Here is a 21,211-nt window from a genome sequence, read left to right as displayed (position 1 = left end):
TTTGTCCTGCTCCTCCTCTCTTCCAGCTATCTTTTCCCAAAATGTTACCTATCCATGTTCTTCACAGATGGTGTCTGACCCCGCTGAGTTACTCCAGCAGTTTTTTTTTAACCAGCATCTGCAGTTCCTTGTATCCGGGGTTATTTTACCCTGGGCCGGGGTGTGTAGAGCTCGAAAGGTGTGGGTGGTACAACAGGCCAGCCATTTAACGTTGAGAATAAATTATTTTATCGAGATGGTGGTAACTCTTTGAAAATCTTTACTCAAGTGAAAGGTTTATTAATTTAATTGATTGGAAGATTCAGCATGGGAAAAGGCCCACTGAGTCCACGCCGACCATCGATTAACCGTTCACACTAGTTCCATGTTATCCCATCCAATTTTCAGAGGCGGGACTCTGAGTTGGACTTTAGACTTTAGAGATACAGCGTGGAAACAGGCCCTTCGGCCCACCGAGTCCATGCTGGCCAGCGATCACCCCATCCACTAGCACTATCCCACACACCAGGGACAATTTAAACATGTTTACCAAAGCCAATTAACCTACAAACCTGCACGTCTTTGGAGTGCGGGAAGAAACCGGTGATCCTGGAGAAAACCCACGCAGGCCACGGGGAGAACGTACAAACTCCATACAGACAGCACCCGTAGTCAGGATCGAACCCGGGTCTCTGGCGCTGTGAGGCAGCAACTCTACCGCTGTGTTGTCACATTGATATCTATATTGAAAGACGTGAGGTAGATCTTCCCTGAGTGATTGCTCCTTATCCTTGTGTAAGTGGGAAGAGGTAAACTAAGGCATGTTGAACCATTTGATGCAGTGCCCTCCATAATGTTTGGGACAAAGACCCATCATTTATTTATTTGCCTCTGTACTCCACAATTTGAGATTTGTAATAGAAAAAAATCACACGTGGTTAAAGTGCACATTGTCAGATTTTATTAAAGGCCATGTAGAAATTACCACAGTGTTTATATATAGTCCCCCCATTTCAGGGCACCATAATGTTTGGGACACAGCAATGTCATGTAAATGAAAGTAGTCATGTTTAGCATTTTGTTGCATATCCTTTGCATGCAATGACTGCTTGAAGTCTATGATTCATGGACATCACCAGTTGCTGGGTGCCTTCTCTGATGATGCTCTGCCAGGCCTGTATTGCAGCCATCCTTAGCTTATGCATGTTTTGGGGGCTAGTCCCCTTCAGTTTTCTCTTCAGCATATAAAAGGCATGCTCAATTGGGTTCAGATCGGGTGATTGACTTGGCCACTCAGGAATTTACCATTTTTTAGCTTTGAAAATCTCCTTTGTTGCTTTAGCAGTATGTTTGGGATCATTGTCTTGCTGTAGAATGAACCGCCAGCCAATGAGTTTTGAGGAATTTGTTTGACCTTGAGCAGATAGGATGTGTCTATCCACTTCAGAATTCATTATGCTATTACCATCAGCAGTTGTATCATCAATGCCGATAAGTGAGCCAGTACCTTCAGCAGCCATACATGCCCCGGCCATAACACCCCCACCACCGTGTTTCACAGATGAGGTGGTATGCTTTGGATCTTGGGCAGTTCCTTCTCTCCTCCATACTTTGCTCTTGCCATCGCTCTGATATAAGTTAATCTTCGTCTCATCTGTCCACAAGACCTTTTTCCAGAACTGTGGTTGCTCTTTTGTACTTCTTGGCAAACTGTAACCTGGCCATCCTATTTTTACCGGCTAACCAGTGGTTTGTATCTTGCAGTGTAGCCTCTGTATTTTTGTTCATGAAGACTTCTGCAGACAGTGGTCATTGACTAATCCACACCTGACTCCTGAAGAGTGTTTCTGATCTGTCGGACAGGTGTTTGGGGATTTTTTTTATTATAGAGAGAATTTTTCTGTCGTGGAGGCCTTCCTTGGCCTGCCAGCCCCTTTGCGATTATTAAGCTCTCTAGTGCTCTCTTTCTTCTTAATAACGTTCCAAACAGTTGATTTTGGTAAGCCTAAGGTTTGGCTGATGTCTAACAGTTTTATTCTTGTTTCTCAGTCCCATAATGGCTTCTTTGACTTTCATTGGTACAACTTTGGTCCTCATGTTGATAAACAGCAATAAAAGTTTCCAAAGTTGATGGAAAGACTGGAGGAAAGACTAGGTGCTGAGAGCTCTCTTATACCTGCATTAAGGAGGCATTTAAATACACCTGAGCAATTACAAACACCTGTGAAGCCATGTGTCCCAAACATTATGGTGCCCTGAAATGGGGGGACTATGTATAAACACAGCTGGAATTTCTACATGGTGAAACCAAAATGTGTAAAAATACCCTTTCATAAAATGTGACAATGTGCACTTTAACCACATGTGATTTTTTTTTAGACACAATCACATTGAATGGTGAGGCAGGCTCAAGGGAGATCCTGTAATCTAGACAGATCTGGACAGTTCAGACAGATCTGGGCAGATCAGACTCCATCAGATTGAATGGTGAGGCAGGCTGGAGAGAGACCCAAGTGATCTGGCCATATCAGACATAATCACATTGAATGGTGAGTGATCCAGAACATAGAACAGTACAGCATAGGAACAGGCCCGCCGGCCCACAGTATCCATGTCGAACATGATGGCGGGTTAAACTAATCTCCTCTGCCTGCAGGTGATCCATATCCCTCTCTACTCTGCATGTCCATGTGCCTATCTAAAAACCGTATAAATGCCACTGTCCACCAGCCCTGGCAATGCGTTCCTGGCATCCAACACTCTCAGTGTAAAAATATTTGCCCCTCAAATCTCCTTTAAGCCACGCCCTCTTGCCTTTGACATTTGCACCCTGAGTAAAATGTTCTGACTGTCTACCCTGTCTGTGCCTCTCGAAATTTTATATACTTCTGTCAGGCCTCCCTTCAACCTTCGACGTTCCAACGAAAATAATCCGAGTCTGTCCAACCTCTCCTCACAGCTAATACTCTTTAATCCAGGCAGCGTTCTGGTAATGCTCTCCCCCACCTTCCCTACATCCTTCCTGTAATGGTGTGGCCATAACTGCGCGCAATACTCCATGTGAAGCCGAACCAAAGTCCTAAAAAGCTGCTTATTCACAAAATGCTGGAGTAACTCAGCAGGTCAGGCAGCATCTCGGGAGAGAAGGAATGGGTGACGTTTCGGGTCGAGACCCTTCTTCAGACTGAAGAAGGGTCTCGACCCGAAACGTCACCCATTCCTTCTCTCCTGAGATGCTGCCTGACCTGCTGAGTTACTCCAGCATTTTGTGAATAAATACCTTCGATTTGTACCAGCATCTGCAGTTATTTTCTTATACTCCTAAAAAGCTGCAATGACTTCCCGGCTTTTATATTTAAATGATCTGCCCTCGTGCCCAAGTTTAGTTTAGTTTGGTGTTTAAGTTTAGAGATACAGCACGGAAACAGGCCCTTTGGCCCACCGGGTCCGCAGCGACCAGCGATCATCTGTACACTAGCAGTATCCTACACACCAGGGACAATTTACAATTCTGGCCGAAGCCAAATTAACCTACAAACCTGTACACCTTTGGAGTGTGGGAGGAAACCGGTGCACCCGTAGAAAACCCAAGCGGTCGCACCGTACAGACAGCACCCGTAGTCAGGATTGAACCCGTGTCTCTGGCGCTGTGAGGCAGCAGCTCGACCGCTGCGCCACCAAGCGTGGACATGAAATGCCCAATTGTTGTAAAAGTTAGGGGAAAAAAACTGCAGATGCTGGTTTAAATTGAAGGTAGACACAAAATGCTGGAGTAACTCAGCGGGTCAGGCAGCATCTCGGGAGAGAAGGAACGGGTGACGTTTCGGGTCGAGACGTCCCATTCCTTCTGTCCCGAGGTGCTGCCTGACCCGCTGAGTTACTCCAGCATTTTGCGTCTACCTTTGTTGTAAAAGTTACGTTGGTTCGTTGAATGTTCTTCAGGGAACGATATTTGCCCGGCCAGGTCCTTACCTGACCTGTCCTGTGCCTGACCCCAATCCCATCAAACTCTTTGATTCTCAGTCCTCCTTAGTTCGAGAGGGAAGGGCAAAAAATCCTGACATCGCTGACAGTGTCCACCTCCCACACTTGAATATATCAAAATAAAAATGGACGTTCCCAGTTTGTGGTGGGGTTGAAAACCAGGCATATGTTTAAGAAATGGACACAGCTGGGGGGAGCAAAGAACAAAAGAAATGCAGATGGAATTGGAGAATAGTTACAGCAGCTTAGGAGGCCATTCAGCCCATTGAGCGTGTGCTTGCTTTTCACATCTAGGGTATTCTCGTTTCGCTGACGTTTTTCTGAGTACTTTCCCAGTTCCTTATCAACAGCTGAGATAGACAAAAAGTGCTGGAGTAACTCAGCGGGACAGGCAGCATCTCTGGAGAAAGGGAATGGGTGGCGTTTCGCGTGGAGCCTGTTACTCCAGCATTTTGTGTCTATCTTCGGTGGAATCCAGCATCTGCAGTTCCTTCCTGCACATTATCAACAGCTCCCATTGAGTCTGCTCTCCACTGTGTGTCCACCACGTTGAACTCTAGATGGTGTAGAGGGGGATGTGAGAAAGATGCGATGGCAGAGTAGCGTGGATCAGAGACATGGTGGTGCGACTAGCTGGGTTCCACTGCCACCCACTGGCAGCTGATGAAAGACATTGAATCTCAATACTTCATGCCATCTTAAGCCACTGAGCGAAAGACAGCTCTGTCTCTCTTCCCAGGGCAGCAGTTGCCACCACATCTCCATTGACACTGGTGCTGTGATCTAGGTGCACTGAGGCGTGCAGTTCCTTTGGAATAACTGGGACAGAGAAGGTGGTAGAGGTACAACCACCATGCTTCAAAGGCATGGATTAGAAGCATTGCTTATATTTCTGCTCGCCACATTACTGGTGGCACAGCGGTAGAGTTGCCGCCTTACAGCGCCAGAGGCCCGGGTTCCATCCTGACTACGGGCGCTGTCTGTACAGAGTCTGTATTTCTCCCTGTGACCACGTGGGTTTTCTCCGGATGCTCCGGTTTCCCCCCTCACTCCAAAGACTCAGAGGTTTGTAGGTTAATTTGGCTTCTGTAAATTGTCCTTGTGTGTAGGATAGTGCTCGCTAGTGCACAGGGTGATTGCTGGTTGGCGCGGACTCGGTGGGCTGAAGGGCCTGTTTCCACGCTGTATCTCTAAAAGAAAGGATGTGGGGGCTTTGGAGAGGGTGCAGAGGAGGTTGACCGGAATGCTGCCTGAATTAGAGGATTTCAGCTTTTCGTCAGATAAAGGGACTGTAGAAGGGTCCCGACCCGAAACATCACCAATCAAGTTCTCCAGAGGTGCTGCCTGGCCCGCTGAGTTACTCCAGCACTTTGTGTCCCGTCTTTGTTGGTTGGTTGGTCAGGAGGGTGAGGACAGTGGAGAGGAAGAGGGGAGCAGCCCAGACTCCTGAAACAGTTTAAATGTTCCTGGGAAATGGCAATCACCGCCTCGAACCTTTGCGTTCCCGTGGGAACTGTTGCAGAGCGCCAATATCCTAGTTGGGCGTCAGGATCATCCCGGGGTTTTCAATAAGATGGTGCTTTATTGTCACACATGCAAACACACAATGAGGTTCTTTATTTGCATACAGTACAGCAAGGTATCGCCACACCTAAGCACAATCCCCGATCAGCAACGTGTCCAGAAATAGTCTCCTGAGACCGCAGGCAAGAGACGCCAGGTATTGGCGCCATTTCCTAAGTCCACGCGTTTGGCCTCCGATCCAGGCGAGCCCCAGGCTGCTGCAGGGCCTCCATTCATTATAGAGTAACTGCACAGGGTCTTTTCCCTCAGGGTAGGGCAATCAAGTAGCAGAGGACATGGGTTTAAGGTGAGAGGAGGGGATGGAGATTTAATGGGAGGGTAATGCAGATGTTTAGTTTTTGTTTACTTTGATTTAGTTCAGTGATCCAGCGTGGGAACGGGCCCTTTAGCCCAATAGGTCCGTGCCGACAAGGGTCGCCAACTGTCCCGTATTAGCCGAGACATCCCGTATTTTGTGTTAAATTGGTTTGTCCCTTATGGGACCGCCCTTGTCCAGTATTCGGCCCGGGGGGGTGGGGGGGGTGGGCTGTAGGCCCGGACATTGTAGGTCCCGAGCAGCCGCCATTGGTGGAGGGGGAGCACGTGGCCGCTGGCTGGGTGAGGTCACGTGTGACGCGGGGCGGTGACGTCACTGTCCCTTATTTGGGATTGAGAAAGTTGGTACCCCTACCTTTGGCCCAATAAGTCCGTGCCGACCAGCCATCACCCACACACTAGTTCTATCCTACACACGAGAGGCAATATGCAGAAGCCAATTAAACTGCAAACCTGAACATTTTTGGAGTGTGGGAGTGAACCGGAGCACCCGGAGAAAACCCCTCGCAGGTCTCGGGGAGAACGTACAAACTCCGTGCAGACAAGCACCCGTAGTCAGGATCGAACCCGGGTTTCTGGCGCTGTGAGGCAGCAACTCTGCGTGCTGCCCCCAAGATGGCAAGAGGCTTTCTTTTCCTTTTGGTGAAAATGTGTGAGGCGCGAGGTGTGACAGGGGAAACGGGAAGGTGGGCAGGGTGGGGGTGGGGGGGGGGGGTGGAAGAACGAGACAGTGGTACAGTCAAACCTGCCCTAATGGTCACCTCGATTCACATCACCTGTCTGAAGCAGCCGGCTCTTCTCAGAACCAACAGATTTCTAATTTAATTATAATAGGGTCTGCACCTGGATTAAACAGCCAGCTGCTAACGTGGCCCCAGCCTCTGGTTAAAATGACAGGTAAGCAATGTAAGTAAATTGGAACCTGTGCTAGTGATTAATTCACCCAGTTAGGGATTCCACTCAAGGTAGGGGGAGAGTAGAGTTGGGCAAAATGGGTGTCATCTTCTCCATTAATTCTCCTACCCTCCTTCCCCCTGCCCTTCCACACTTGGTCCATCCCTCTGAACATCTCATCTGGGACTTCTCCAAACCTCCGCCTCAAGTACCTCCTTGGTCCAGACCCCCCCCACGAAAAGGTGACCGTTGTACACAGGTTTCACTGTAATCTGACGTGGAGCTTCTCTGCGATAACCAACACACTACATGTAGCACACACAGTGTGGTAGTGGCAGGGGGGGGGATGGTTTTGCCATTTGGAGCGGTGGTGAGGCGGAGTAAAGGATCGGAGATGAAACGCTGCGCCGAATCTAACCGGACGGTGGGGTTCCACTGCCACCCCGGACGCCACCGGACTTCCAAGGAGACGGGAACGCGGAAGCAAGTCCAGCCCCCCCCCCAGAGGGGCGCTTGTTCCTTCTGGTGATGATGTCCAGACACGCCGGTGGACCCGTGGAGATGTTTAGGGAGCGGAGTCGTTCTGAGGAGATCCCAGGGAGGGAGAGAGCGGTGTGGGTCCGGGCTGGGGCACGTCTCACCTTGACCTCCGTACTCGCCATACCTTTATGCAGGGGAGCACAGATGTAGCCCGCGGAGATGTGGTCAAGGTCAAGGATGTCCCCATCCTGCCTGGTTGACTCCTCAGGCCACTGATGTGCGTCACTTCTCACCTTTCGTTCTCCTCCCTCCAACGCCAGAGAGTTTAGGCTGCTTTCACCAAAGTTTCGTTTCGTTTAGTTTAGAGATACAGCGCGGAAACAGGCCCTTCAGCCCACCCAGTCCGCACCGACCCGATGCTGCACACGCCAGGGACAATTTACACTTACTTACACCAAGCCAATTAACCTACAAACCTGCACGTCTTTGGAGTGTGGGAGGAAACCGAAGATCTTGGAGAAAACCCACGGGGGGAACGTACAAACTCCGTACAGACGGCACCCGTAGTCGGGATGGAACCCGGGTCTCTGGTGCTGTGAGTGGTGTTGGGCAGCAACTCGACCGCTGAGCCACCCAGCACAAAGTGGCAACCGACCAACTACCTTTCAAAGCTCAGTGTCCAAGTCGGAATATTTCACTTTTGGAGATGAGGTGCTCACCCACACCCTTGTCCCCCCCCCCCCCAGGAGGGGGTTTGCCGTCTTCAAGACTGTCGTGTCCACCCGCCGTCCTTGCTTCTCCCCACCCACCCACCCCTCGGTGATGAGATCCACCATCACTTCTCCTCAAGGCGGCTCAAGCCAGGGCATCTCGCTGGGCAAGTTGGAAGAGGTGGCACGGCCGCCAGCGACTGCATTTGAAGGGGGGCGGGGGGGTGGGAGTTGCTTCTCATTGGAGGGGGGGGGACATCAAAAGTCAGGTTAGGCTGCTGCTCCCATTTGCCATGATGTTGGGCCTTTGCGAGAGGGAGGACTCCAAGCTGTTGACCCTCTCCGGCAGCGTGTGCGCACAGTGTGACCATGTACCCATCGGGGATGAGCACGGTCTCAACACCAGGGCCCGTCGATGTTTCCACTTGCTCCATTGAAGAAGACAACCGGGCAGGATTGGGGGTGGCATGAGGTTGTGAAACTAGGCTCGTGCCTCACCGTCGCCTCTCCCACCCAGCTCATGGTTAGCGTCTTGCGTTTGTGTTTTGTCCCTTGGGGTGGGGGGGGGGGGGTGGGGGGGTGACAATGACCCATCTCTCTCTGTGGGCTTTTCTTCATTGTGATATTCCCTCCCCATCCACTTAAAAAGAAAACCATAACCCGTCATCCAGTTATGTCTCTCGAAGGAAGAGTTGCAGGAGAGGGGATGGGAGGGGAGGGGATGGGTGGGGGGCTTGGAGAACGTTAGCCCAGCCCCTTATGCAAACTGTCCCGTCCGCCCCAGAGTCTGCCCTAGAATCCTCTCCCTACCGTGTTAGCCTCTAGAACCCTGTTTTGCTGTAGCTGCCCTTTATTAACCCGCTGTGTAGTCGAGCTCCTGTAGTTTGCATGGGATGTGAATGCTGTCTCACCACGGCCTGGTGGTCGGTAGATTGTTTCCCCCCTGCATGGACATCGGATCAGATGTGAACGGAGGGCGATCTCGGGAAGCCAGCCGTCTCTACTGTGGTGGGCTGACTGTTTCTGAAGAGGGATGGATTAGGGGAGGGGGGGGGGGGGGTGGGGTGGGTGGGAGAGAGGGGCTTGGGCCAGGGGTTTCTCCTGAGCTTCGTAGCCGTAGTAACGGGCTGACTATCGTAAGTACGGCTATTGCCTTGCCGCATGGCCTTGGATTGAGTGTGGGACAAAATTGAGCCTTAGGCTGATGTAGTATTTGGCTTGTTGCACTCTGCATGCTGGGCCCAACGCCTCACCTCCCGCTTTATTCTCTGCACACCAGTCCTCAATAGCTACAGTGCTCAACCGAATTATGGCGCGCCTGCTTCCCCAGTAGGCAACAACCCTGCCCGGCACGGTGGCTTCCCGGGAGCCAACAGCCCCGGCCCTGTGGCTGAGATCTACGGCACGGCCAGCCAAGACTCCGGCGTTGGCAACTACATCAGTGCCACCAGCCCCCAGCCCGGATCCGGCTTTGGACACAACATCGGGGTAAGTGAGCAGTCAATTCAGCCCCACCTACCCTCCTCCACCCCCTTTCTCTCTCTCCTTAACACCCCCACCACCCCCCCCTCTCCCGCTCATTACCCTGCACCCCCCCCCCCCCCCCCCCCCTTCCCTTTCTATTCTTGGCGAATATGAGCATTTGGTCTGAAACTAAAACTGTACTGCCTAGACTAATCGAGCTAAGAGACAAATCCAACCATGACCTCTGACCAAAGGAAGCGTGGCCTTTGTTTCACTGGCCGGACGGCTATTAGTCACCGCTGGCTTGTATTTTACTGGTGCCCTGAACTTGCTCGCGGCCAGAGCCTGGCTGTGAGTCCTGGCGTCAATTGAGGGAGCAGGCCAAAGGGGATAAAACTGAGGGGCTGTGATCCAAAGAGAGAAGAGGAGACGTGGTAGGAGCCGATTCTTCACGACAGGAAAATTCCCGTGGGTGCGGCAGAGAGGGAATCGCACGGACTTCTGTGGCTTCTGTAAAGTGCCACCTTTAATTTGCTGGGCCAAAAGGGGGAGTCCCCTTTCGAATCATTCCCCTCTCTCTCTCTCTCTCTCTCTCTCTCTCTTTCCATCGCCCACCTTACTGATGCCCTCAGGACTCGACACCAGATCCCCCCCATCCTGAGCACAGGCCAGGGTCAGAGGTCATGTGGACTTTCATCTGGAGTGTGTTATCTGTGTCTTCTAAGCAGTCGATGTTGTTGCATTTTCCATTTTGTTGGTTTAACAGCGTAATTCTTGATTTGAATGGGGACGTGGAGGGGGGGGGGGGATATTTTGAGCAAAAAAAAAAAGTATGAGAGTTATTATTTTCTCAGTGTGTGTGGGTTTTATAAGTTCCATGACGTACGTTTTGTCCTTTAGTTGTTAAGCCATGTAACGGTAATAATTTTCATATCCAAGGCAGAGGCGTCCTGTACAGGTATATAAGAGAAAGTCCACGAGGTACAGTTAGGGCACACATCCCATGTGGATGAATCACAATGTCACACTCCAGAAGGTTCAGTAACTCTAACAATTAATACTGAATGTTTGTTGTTTACCTTGCAGTTTATTTTTTAATTAAATGCATGGTTAGCATTGCTTAAAGAAAGGGAAACAAAAATATTTCTGTCTGAAAACTGAAGCCTTGCACACCAGAAGACAGAGGGTGTCTCAGATAGCACTTAAAAGACTGGGGGATGTAAAATATGAACACAGCTTGGGAGGGGGTGATTTTAAATGTTGCACACAACACAACACAATAGAGGGAATATTAAACGTTACACCTAATGTGAAAAAGGGAATAGTAACTGTCACATCCAACACGAATGAGGGAATATTAAATGTGATGCACAACACGAGAGGGAGAATATTAAATGTGATGCACAACACAATAGACAATAGGTGCAGGAGTAGGCCATTCGGCCCCTCGAGCGAACACCGCCATTCAATGTGATCATGGCTGAGAGGGGAATATTACGAGAGGGGAATATTAAATGTGATGCACAACACGAGAGGGGGAATATTAAATGTGATGCACAACACGAGAGGGGGAATATTAAATGTGATGCACAACACGAGAGGGGGAATATTAAACGTGATGCACAACACGAGTGGGGGAATGTTAAATGTGAGGCACAATACGAGAGGGGGAATATTAAACATGATGCACAAGGCCAGTGCATTAGTAATGCAGTATTATTAATGATTAGTAAGTTTGCAGATGACACTAAAGTGGGTGGTATCATTCATAGCAAAGATGGGGAATATTAAATGTGATGCACAACACGAGAGGGGGAATATTAAACATGATGCACAAGGCTAGTATATTGGTAATGCACTATAATTCAGGATTAGTAAGTTTGCAGATGACACTAAAGTGGGTGATATCATTGATAGCGAAGATGGTTATCATAAATTGCAGCAGGATCTTAATTAGTTGGGCAAGTGGACTGAGGAACGGTTCATGGTTTAATGCAGATAAGTGTGAGGAAGTCTAACCAGGGCAGGATTTTCACAGTGAATGGCAGGGCACTGGGGAGTGTTGTGGAGCGAAGGGATCTAGGAGTGCAGGTATATAGTTCCTTGAAAGTGGCGTCACTAGGGTTGCCAACTTCTTCACTCCCAAATACAGGACAAGGTGACGTCACCGCCCCGCACCCCACATGACCTCACCCAGTCAGCGGCCACGTGCTCCCGCTCCACCAATGGCGGTCACCATTGGTGGAGCGGGAGCATGTGGCCGCTGGCTGGGTGAGGTCACGTGGGGCACGGGGCGGTGACGTCACCCTTTGTCCCTTATTTGGGAGTGAGGAAGTTGGCAACCCTACTAATACGGGGACAAGGGCGGTCCCATACGCGACAAACTAATTTAGCCCAAAATATAGGATGTCCCGGCTAATGTGGGACAGTTGGCAACCCTAGGCGTCACAGGTAGAAAGGTTGATCAAAAAGGTTTTTGGCACATTGGTCTTCATCAGTGTGGGTATTGATTATTGAGGTTGGGATATTATGCTCCAGTTGTACAAGACATTGGTGAGGCCACATTTGGAGTATTGTGTTCAGTATTGTGCTCACCCTGCTACAAGCAAGATGTTGTTAAGCTGGAAAGAGTGCAGAGACGATTTACGACGATATTGCCAGGACTTAAGGGCCTGAGCTACAGGGAGAGGTTGGATAGGCTAGGACTTTATTCCTTGGAACGCAGGAGGCCAAGGGGTGATCTTAAAGAGGTGTAGAGGGGAATAGATAGGGTAGAGGGGAATAGATAGGGTAGATGCACAATCGTTTACCCAGAGTAGGGGAATCAAGAACCAGAGGACAAAGATTTAAGGTGAGAGGGGAAAGATTTAATAGGAACCTGAAAGGCAACTTTTTCACACAGAGGGTGGTGGGTATATGGAACGAGCTTCCAGAGGAAGTAGTCGAGCCAGGTACTATAACAGTATTTAAAAGACACTTGGACAGGTACGTGGATGGGAAAGGTTTAGAGGGATATGGGCCAAACATGAGCAGTTGGGACTAGTGTTGAGGGGCCATCTTTGTTGTCATGGGCAAGTTGAGTCAAAGGGCCGATATGAATCTATAACTCTAAGACAGTGGGGATGTATGTTAAACATCCCAATCCCAATAACGGGGAATTTCAAACATAGCACACACCATAAGAGGGGGGAATGTTAAACATGGTGCACAACACAAGAAGGGGAATATTAAACATGACACACATCATGGGAGGGAACATTAAATGTAACAAACAACACAAAAAGATTAGAGCTGCAGATGGTAGAACCTTGGGCAAAACAAAAATTGCTGGAGGAACTCAGCAGGTCAGGCAGCATCCATGGAAGGAACAGACAGGCAATGTTTCGGGTTGGGACCCTTCTTCACACCTGATTGTAGTGAGGGGGGGGGGGAGGGAGAAAGCTGGAATTGGGAGGTAGGGGTGGGACGAAGCTTGGCGAGTGATAGGTGGATACAGGTGAGAGGGGAGGTGGGAGAGGATCAATTAAATTAAATACAGGATCACCACAAATTGTCAAAAATCACGTCAAAACAGAACAGTTATGTTTTGGATCAAATCTCAATATTATCCCGTCATTGCAATTCACAACGGTTGAATTGGCAAAGCGACAGAAATGCTTTTGTTGCTTTTTCCTTAAGGCTTGTTTTAATGGATGACTTTATACTGTGTGCAGCATGTCTGGCTGAGAGATTGCCTTACTGATGATCCTAGTGGACAGTGTTTGCGTTGGTCTGTGGAGGCTGCGATGTTTTACCCTTGGTCCTGCCTAGACTTTCCCATCCGCTTTGCTCCCTGTTCTGGGGCCCCACACCAGCTCCCCTGGAGACAGGGGTTTTGGTTGCGTTTGGCCCCGCAGGGGAGGTTCGGGGAGGGGGGGGTGGGGGGGAAGGGTTACAATCCACCATTTCCTACTCCCCACTCTTGCTTGAATCACCGACGCACTTAAACCTCACCCCTCACAACCCAGGCAATACTTGCTCATTCCTGCCCGGCAACCAACCTTATCCCTCCCTCCTTCCTGCCGAGTCTGAGATGGCTTCTAATCCTCACTGGGTACGGAATTATCTGACCGATAGCCCCACCACTTTGTCCCCTTGCCCGTACTGGTCCACTCTCACAGAAAACCCAGCCGAGGCCTATCAAACAGGCTTCTTGAAAGCAGTATGAAAAAGGGACAAAGTGCTGGAGTATCTCTCAGCGTGTCAAGCAGCATCTCTGGAGAACATGGATGGGTGATGTTTCAGGTCGGAACCCTTCTTCAAACTGATGACGGTTCGGATCGTGACCCTTCTTCAGACCGAAAAAGGGTCCCGACTAGGGTTGCCAACTTTCTCACTCCCAAATAAGGGACAAAAGGTGATGTCACCGCCCGCGCCCCACTTGACCTCACCCAGCCAGCGGCCACGTACTCCCGCTCCACCAATGGCGGCCGCAACCTCTGTTTGGCGAACACACTCGGCCCCGCTCCGCAAACACACTCCGTTAGCCTACACTGTCCGGGCCTACAGCGACAGCCCGGGCCTACAATGTCCGGGCCTACAGTGTCCAGGCCTTCAGCACCCCCCCAGGCCTAATACGGGATAAGGGAGGTCCCATACGGGACAAACCAATTTAGCCCAAATTACGGGATGTCCCGGCTAATACGGGACAGTTGGCAACCCTAGTCCCGATCCGAAATGTCACCTATCTATCCACGTTCCCCAGAGATGCTGCCTGGCCCGCTGAGTTACTCCAGCATTTTGTGGCTTGCTTTGTAAACCAGCATCTGCAGTCCCTTCTTGAATGCAATTTTTTGAGAAAGTGACCTGTGCTCCAGTTGCTAACAACTACTGTCAAAGTAAAAGCCCAGATCTCCAGTGCTGTGTTCAACCTGTTGTTGGCTGATCTTTTCCCCACACATTCAAGCTCTGCTTCCCTCTCTGACCACAGCCCTCAACAGAAGAACTATATTCTACACACACAAAGAACTCTCATAGGGGTGTCCCTAGTCTTAGGATTTATTTCATTGTTTTATTTTTCTTAAGACCATGAGCCCCTAACACAACCATAGATGTTAGACTGTAACACCAACATGGACACAGGGGGCAGGAGTAGACTGCCGAGTTCCCTCTGCCATTCCAGTTTCCATCCCAACCCAGCCTCCTCACACTCATAGAGTCATAGAGCGTGGAAACAGGCCCTTCAGCCCAACTTGCCCACACCGATCAACATGTCGTATCTACACTAGTCCCACCTGCCTGCGTTTGGCTCATATCCCTCTAAACCTATCCTATCCATGTACCTATCTGAAAGTTTATTAAACAATGCAATAGTACCCACCTCAATGCAGCTCGTTCCATACATCCACCGGCCTTTATATGAAAATGTTACCCCTTGGGTTCCCATTAAATCTCTCCCCACTCACCTTAAACCTATGTTCTCTGGTTCTCAATTCCTCGCCACACTTCCTCATCCCCCCCCCCCTTCGACATCCTGCCTTGGGTGCATTCAACAACTGAAGCTCCCTCTGGGTAGAGACTTACAAAGATTAACAGCTGGCTGAGCAGACGACACATTGCCTGACCTCTGCCCTAAACAGCCAAACACCCTTATCCTGGGACTGTATCTGAAGATAGGGACCCCAACCTGAAACAACACCTATCCATGTTCTCCAGAGATGCTGCCTTGACCCACTGAGTTACTCCAGCACTTTGTGTCTGTTCCTGAGACTGTAGTCCCTGGTTCTAGGGGTCTGTCATCTCAATCCTAACCCCCCCCCCCCCCCCACCCCCAACCCCACCCCCACCCCCTCCACCCCTCAGAGTGAATCTTCTTTGATGAGACGTTGTCTTGATTTTAAAAGTCCAGAGAATGCGGGCTCGTTCGACACAACTTTAATCCAGCCAATATAGACCAATTACATGAAATGCTGTAGCTTTGGAGTTGAAACTTGCCTCTTAATTGTATGTGTTTGTGTCAAGATGCTATGCTCTGATATTAGATGTGTTGGCATGAACCAATATTAGTCTTGAGGAGGGGCTGTCAGTTCTGGTGAGAGGTTACTTTACAAAGCTCGAAGGAATAAGTTCATAAGTTCTAGGAGCAGAATTAGGCCTTCAGGACCATTGAGTCTACTCCGCCATTCGATCAGGGCTGATCTATCTTTCCCTCTCAACCCCACTCTCCTGCTTCCTCCCCTTGACCCCTGACACCCGTACCAATCAAGAATCTTGTCAACCTCCGCCTTAAAGATACCCAAATAACTTGGCCTCCACGGCCGTCTGTGGCAATGACGTCCACAGATTCACCACCCTCTGGCTGCCGAAGGTGGTTGAGGGGTCAGGGGCTCACACGTCTGTGAACACTCGGCCCAATGTCGGCCCAATTATTCCCCTGCTAAGTAGCCTCCCCCGGAGAAGCAGAGTGGGAGCTGGTGCGAGTGTCCTCTGCGGGTTCGTGTTAAATACTTTGGCCCGCACATCTCAATAGACAATAGACAATAGGTGCAGGAGGAGGCCATTCGGCCCTTCGAGCCAGCACCGCCATTCAATGTGATCATGGCTGATCATTCTCAATCAGTACCCCGTTCCTGCCTTCTCCCCCTGACTCCGCTATCCTTAAGAGCTCTATCTAGCTCTCTCTTGAATGCATTCAGAAAATTGGCCTCCACTGCCTTCTGAGGCAGAGAATTCCACAGACTCACAACTCTCTGACTGAAAAAGGTTTTCCTCATCTCAGTTCTAAATGGCCTACCCCTTATTCTTAAACTGTGGCCCCCTTGTTCTGGACTCCCCCAACATTGTTCCAGGACTAGAGGTCATAGCCTCTGAATTAAAGGACGTTCTTTGAGGAAGGAGGAATTTCTTTAGTCAGAGGGTGGTGAATCTGTGGAATTCTTTGCCACAGAAGGCTGTGGAGGCCACGTCAATGGATATATTTAAGGCAGAGATAGGTAGATTCTTGATTAGCACGAGTGTCGGGGGTTATGGGGAGAGGGCAGGAGAATGGGGTTCGGATGGAGAGATAGATCATCAATGATTGAATGGCGGTTTAGACTTGATGGGCCGAATGCCCTAATTCTACTCCTATCACTTATGACCTTCTGAGGTGGGCTTCGACCATTCTGGGTACCCAGCCAAGGGGAGAGGCAGCGGGGAGAGGGTCTGGAGACTGACAGCCTCTCCGCACTGTAATGCACCGAAGAAACAGTTGATTCAAAGTACAAAATGTTGAGAGGCCAGAGCTCCAGAGCCTTGCCTCCAGCCCAAACATCAGCTTCATTTCAGTATTGTGTGTTAACCATTGCAACGATCAATCCTTGCACAGAGAGGCACGCCGTGCCTAATACATAGAGGAGCAACACCGTCATACAAATGTCCCCTCACCCTCTCACAGGGTGCAGGTTCATAGCGACAGGGGTGCACGTCCATGTATACAGGGCTGCAGGTCCATATTATGTAATATTGCGGGTTTCAAGTCCATAATATACTGCGGGTCAGGTCTATACCATACTGGGGTACAGGCCCATGTATTTGGGATTCAGGTTGATAATACATTGGGATACAGTTCCATACATACAGGTGTGTAGGTCCATATATATAGGGGTACAGGTCCATAATACACTTGGGTTAAAGGTCCATAATATATTGAGGTTCAGGGCCATAATAATCCAGGGGTCAGGTCCATAATATACTGGGATACAGTCTGTCATATACTGGGATACAGGTCCATAATATACTGGGGTACAGTCTGTCATATACTGGGATACAGGTCCAGAATATACTGGAGTGCAGTCTATAATATCCTGGGGTACAGGTCCATAATATACTGGAGTGCAGTCTATAATATTCTGGGGTACAGGTCCATAATATACTGGAGTGCAGTCTATAATATCCTGGGGTACAGGTCCATAATATACTGGAGTGCAGTCTATAATATTCTGGGGTACAGGTCCATAATATACTGGGGTACAGTCCATCATATACTGGGATACAGGTCCATAATATACTGGAGTGCAGTCTATAATATTCTGGGGTACAGGTCCATAATATACTGGGGTACAGTCCATCATATACTGGGATACAGGTCCATAATATACTGGGGTACAGTCCATCATATACTGGGATACAGGTCCATAATATACTGGGGTACAGACCATCATATACTGGGATACAGGTCCATAATATAATGGAGTGCAGTCTATAATATTCTGGGGTACAGGTCCATATATACAGGGGTACATGTTCACATATAAAAGGGTACAGGTTGATATATCCAGGAGTGCAAGTCCATATATTCTAGGGTACAGGGCCATAATGTACAGGTGTATGGGGCCTTAATATACTGGAGCACAGGCCTATAATATATAGGGGTACAGGTCTATATATACAGGCAAACTGGTCTCTAATAGACAAGGTTTCAGCATCCCGCAACATAAAGGGGTTATGTACCAATATGTAGGGGTTCATGGCATTATTAGGGGTTCAACTGCACAATATATAAGGATTCACCTTCCCCACTACACTGCAGGGTTTAGTTCATGGATAAGGGTTCGGTTCTGAATGGACATCCCATATACAAATGGGATATAATATAAATATAGGGGATTCAGCTCCTCAAATCCAGGGGTTCAGATCACTCAAATATAAACGCTATACATGGGGTCAATCCCAATAAACAATTGGGATTCAAGTTTCCGTATACCAGAGTCAGGTTTCCAGTTTACTGTTGCCCGTCTGCTAAAAAATGAACATCAGGTATCCGAAAATCCCAAGATACCGGTGTCTAGCAGGGAACATTGAACAGTACAGCACAGGAACAGGCCCACAATGTCCGCGCCGAACGTGATGCCAATTTAAACTCATGCCCTCTGCCTGCACGTGGTCCATATCCCTCCACTCCCCGTGCCACACACACAGAGAGAGGTGCAGCCCCCGTAACGAACAGAAGAACCTGACGTTTCTCCCCAGGGGCGCTAACCTCGCTCTCAACCTCCCAATCACTTCTGGAAAGAGAGAACTTTCAAATCCACACGCGTTTCTTAAAAATAAGTACCTGCTGGAATTGTTAGTCACCTTCATTAATGGGAGAAATCGGCTGCAGTAAAAACCCACCTCCCTTTCTGTAGATGAGAGGCCAACAGTAACAACAGAGGGACTACGGTCTTATTTACCTGTTACCAAGGCACTAACGATGGACACAAAAAAGCTGGAGTAACCCAGCGGGTCAGACAGCATCTCCGGAGAAAAGGAATACCAAAGGGAAGGGCCAATCACCTCATCCCTTCTCTCCAGAGATCCTGTCTGACCCGTTGAGTTACTCCAGCTTTTTGTGTCCATTTTTGTGTCCATCTTGGGTTAAAACCAGCATCTTCAGTTCCTTCCTGCACACCAAGGTACTAAGGTGGTTTAGGGTACAATTTAAAATGGCACTCCTCCTTCTACTTTAGTCCAAGGGTGGATGTGTTGCAGGAAGCTGACTAAAATGGACGGAGATTGATATTAATATGCCAACGGTCGCATCGCTGATGGCGGCCTGTCCTCTTTGCCAAAGGTTTTTCCCACTCTTCAGAGATGTTGTTAAGGTGATTTTCAGGGTGATAAGTTTAGTGGGATTTGATAAACCACTCGATACCTGATCCAACGCTCGGTTATGTCCTGTAGCTTAAGTCTTCTTTTTTTTTTTTTTTTTTTTGCAAGTTTTTTTTGAGAAGAGAGAGAAATGTGTCCTTGTTTGAATATTTACAGAGCACTGACAGACTTACTAACTGTACAATTTTAGGGCCCGTTGATTGCGACTGCATTTACAAACGGATACCATTGAAAGCAAACAGGTGTTGGTTGCTTGCCATCCCAGGTTTGAGGTATTACATATTATCTATTCCATCCCATTTCCTTCCCCTGTTTTTCCTAAGAGAGCTAAACCCGGTCAACACACACACACCTCCATTCTCTCCTCCTCACCTACCTACCTACCTACCTACCTACCTACCTTCCTATTCTCATTCCCTCTTCCGCTGAATAAGCTTTCCTATGTAAAAAAAACCAGACCAAGGAGGATGGCTCCCCTTGGTGTGCCAATTGCCAGTGGAACTCTGGATCCAGTGGCCAAGTCAGGTCTTCGCTCAGAGGTAGACACAAAATGCTGGAGCAACTCAGCGGGCCAGGCAGCATCACTGGAGAACGTGGATAGGCGACGCAGAACATTGATGAGTGCAGCACTGGAACGGGCCCTTCGGCCCGCAGTGTTTGTCCTGAACATGATGCCTAGAAGAACTGATCTCCTCTGCCTGCAACTGCTCCATATCCCTCCATTCCCTGCGTTTCTATGTGCTGATCCAAAAGCCTGTTAAATGCCATAATTGTATCTGCCTCCACTACCTCCCCTGGCATCGCGTTCCAGCCCCCCCCCCACCACCACCCTCTGTGTAAAAAAACGCTGCGCCCATCTCCTTTAAACTTCCCCCACCCCACCCCACCCCCGGCACCTTACAGCTGTGATCTCCTCAGTCCCTACCCGAAACGTCACCTATCCATTTTCTCCACAGAAGCTGCCTGACCCGCAGAGTAAATCCAGCATTTTGTGCCTCTCGTTGGTATAAACCAGCAGCTGCAGTTCCTTGTGTTAACATTGAGTCGTCGTTCCCTGCCTCGAGTGGGTTCCCAATTGAGGTAGTCCTGTGGTAACATCCAGTTCCACTAGGAAAGGGAGACCATAACATTGGGGCGCAGCATCCCAGTTAGAAAGGCCATGTGGTTGGTGCGTGCACACAGGAGCTCTTTGGTTGGCAAGGGCTCGATCGATGGTAGCGTTTGGAAAAGGACCAGGTCAGTTTCCCCCTGGAGGCTCGGCTAATATTTACCCCCTAATCCACATGTACAAACATATCATTGTGCCGGTCCTGAATGTAGGAACTTATTGTGTTTTATTTCCCCTAATCTCTTGTCAATTTTGAACTCTATTCTTCTGTTTTTTTTGGTCACAGTTTTGTGGCATTCTCTGCCAGTATTTGAAGGCCACAAGCCAAAGTTGTGTTGGACCTCACAGTCCAGGAAGCCCTAGGTTTCACCCATCGACACATTGAAAGATTCAGCGCGGAAACAGGCGGTTCGGCCCGCCGAGTCCACGCCGATCACCCATCCACGCCAGTTTTACGTTATCCCACTTTGGCATCCACTCCCTACGCACTCAGTGTCCAAAGTTATTAAACAAGAAAACCCATTGGGCTAACTAATGGGAATGGCAAGGAGCTCATTTGGTGGGTTTACTCCAAAGACATACAGGTTTGTAAGTTAGTTGGCTTCTGTAAACTGTCCCTGATGTGTAGGATAGAACTAGTTAGTGCGCAGGAGATCGATGGTCGGCACGGGCTCGGTGGGCCAGAGGGCCAGTTTTCAAGCTGTATCTCTCAACCTAAAGCAATGGGCCTAACCCAACAACTCACCATCCACACCCTGCGAACGTACTTCAAAGGCTTGCTCACTTATTCAATGTGACTTTCTAAATCCAGCCTCTGAAATCTCAAACCATTGCAACACACTAGATGTTTGTACACTGTGGTCCTGTGTTGGAATCGCAGGGACAAAGTATTAACTCTTCGACTAAAACACTGGGTCTGAAGAAGGGTCCCGACCCCAAATGTCACCCGTCCATCCCCTCCCCAGGTGCTGCATGAGCCGTTGGGTTCCTCCAGTACTTTGTGTTTTGCTCAAGATTCCAACATCTGCAGTTCCTTTGTGTCCAAATCTTCAATTAAAATGTTTGCAGATTTCGTAGAGAAGCA

General features: G+C 49.2%; 1 protein-coding gene across 15 annotated transcripts in view; it reads left to right on the top strand.

Moving 5' to 3' along the window:
- The window catches only part of msi2b (musashi RNA-binding protein 2b), a 474,710-nt gene that overhangs the window by 444,760 nt on the left and 8,739 nt on the right, over positions 1–21,211 (top strand). For 6 of the 15 annotated variants that reach the window (XM_078422300.1, XM_078422296.1, XM_078422294.1 and 3 more), the window contains 3 exons: positions 6,697–6,768; positions 9,226–9,434; positions 19,210–19,291. In XM_078422300.1, coding sequence (XP_078278426.1) covers positions 6,697–6,768; positions 9,226–9,434; positions 19,210–19,251 — 323 coding nt within the window. In that variant the 3' untranslated portion in view covers positions 19,252–19,291. Of the gene's footprint in view, positions 1–6,696; positions 6,769–9,225; positions 9,435–19,209; positions 19,292–21,211 lie in introns of those variants that run through there. The other 9 variants (XM_078422301.1, XM_078422299.1, XM_078422298.1 and 6 more) reach the window with 8 other exon arrangements.

This window comes from Rhinoraja longicauda, chromosome 26 (assembly GCF_053455715.1).
Source record: "Rhinoraja longicauda isolate Sanriku21f chromosome 26, sRhiLon1.1, whole genome shotgun sequence".
NCBI classification, from domain to species: Eukaryota; Metazoa; Chordata; class Chondrichthyes; order Rajiformes; family Arhynchobatidae; genus Rhinoraja; species Rhinoraja longicauda.
This window is presented reverse-complemented; position numbering and strand designations above follow the sequence as displayed.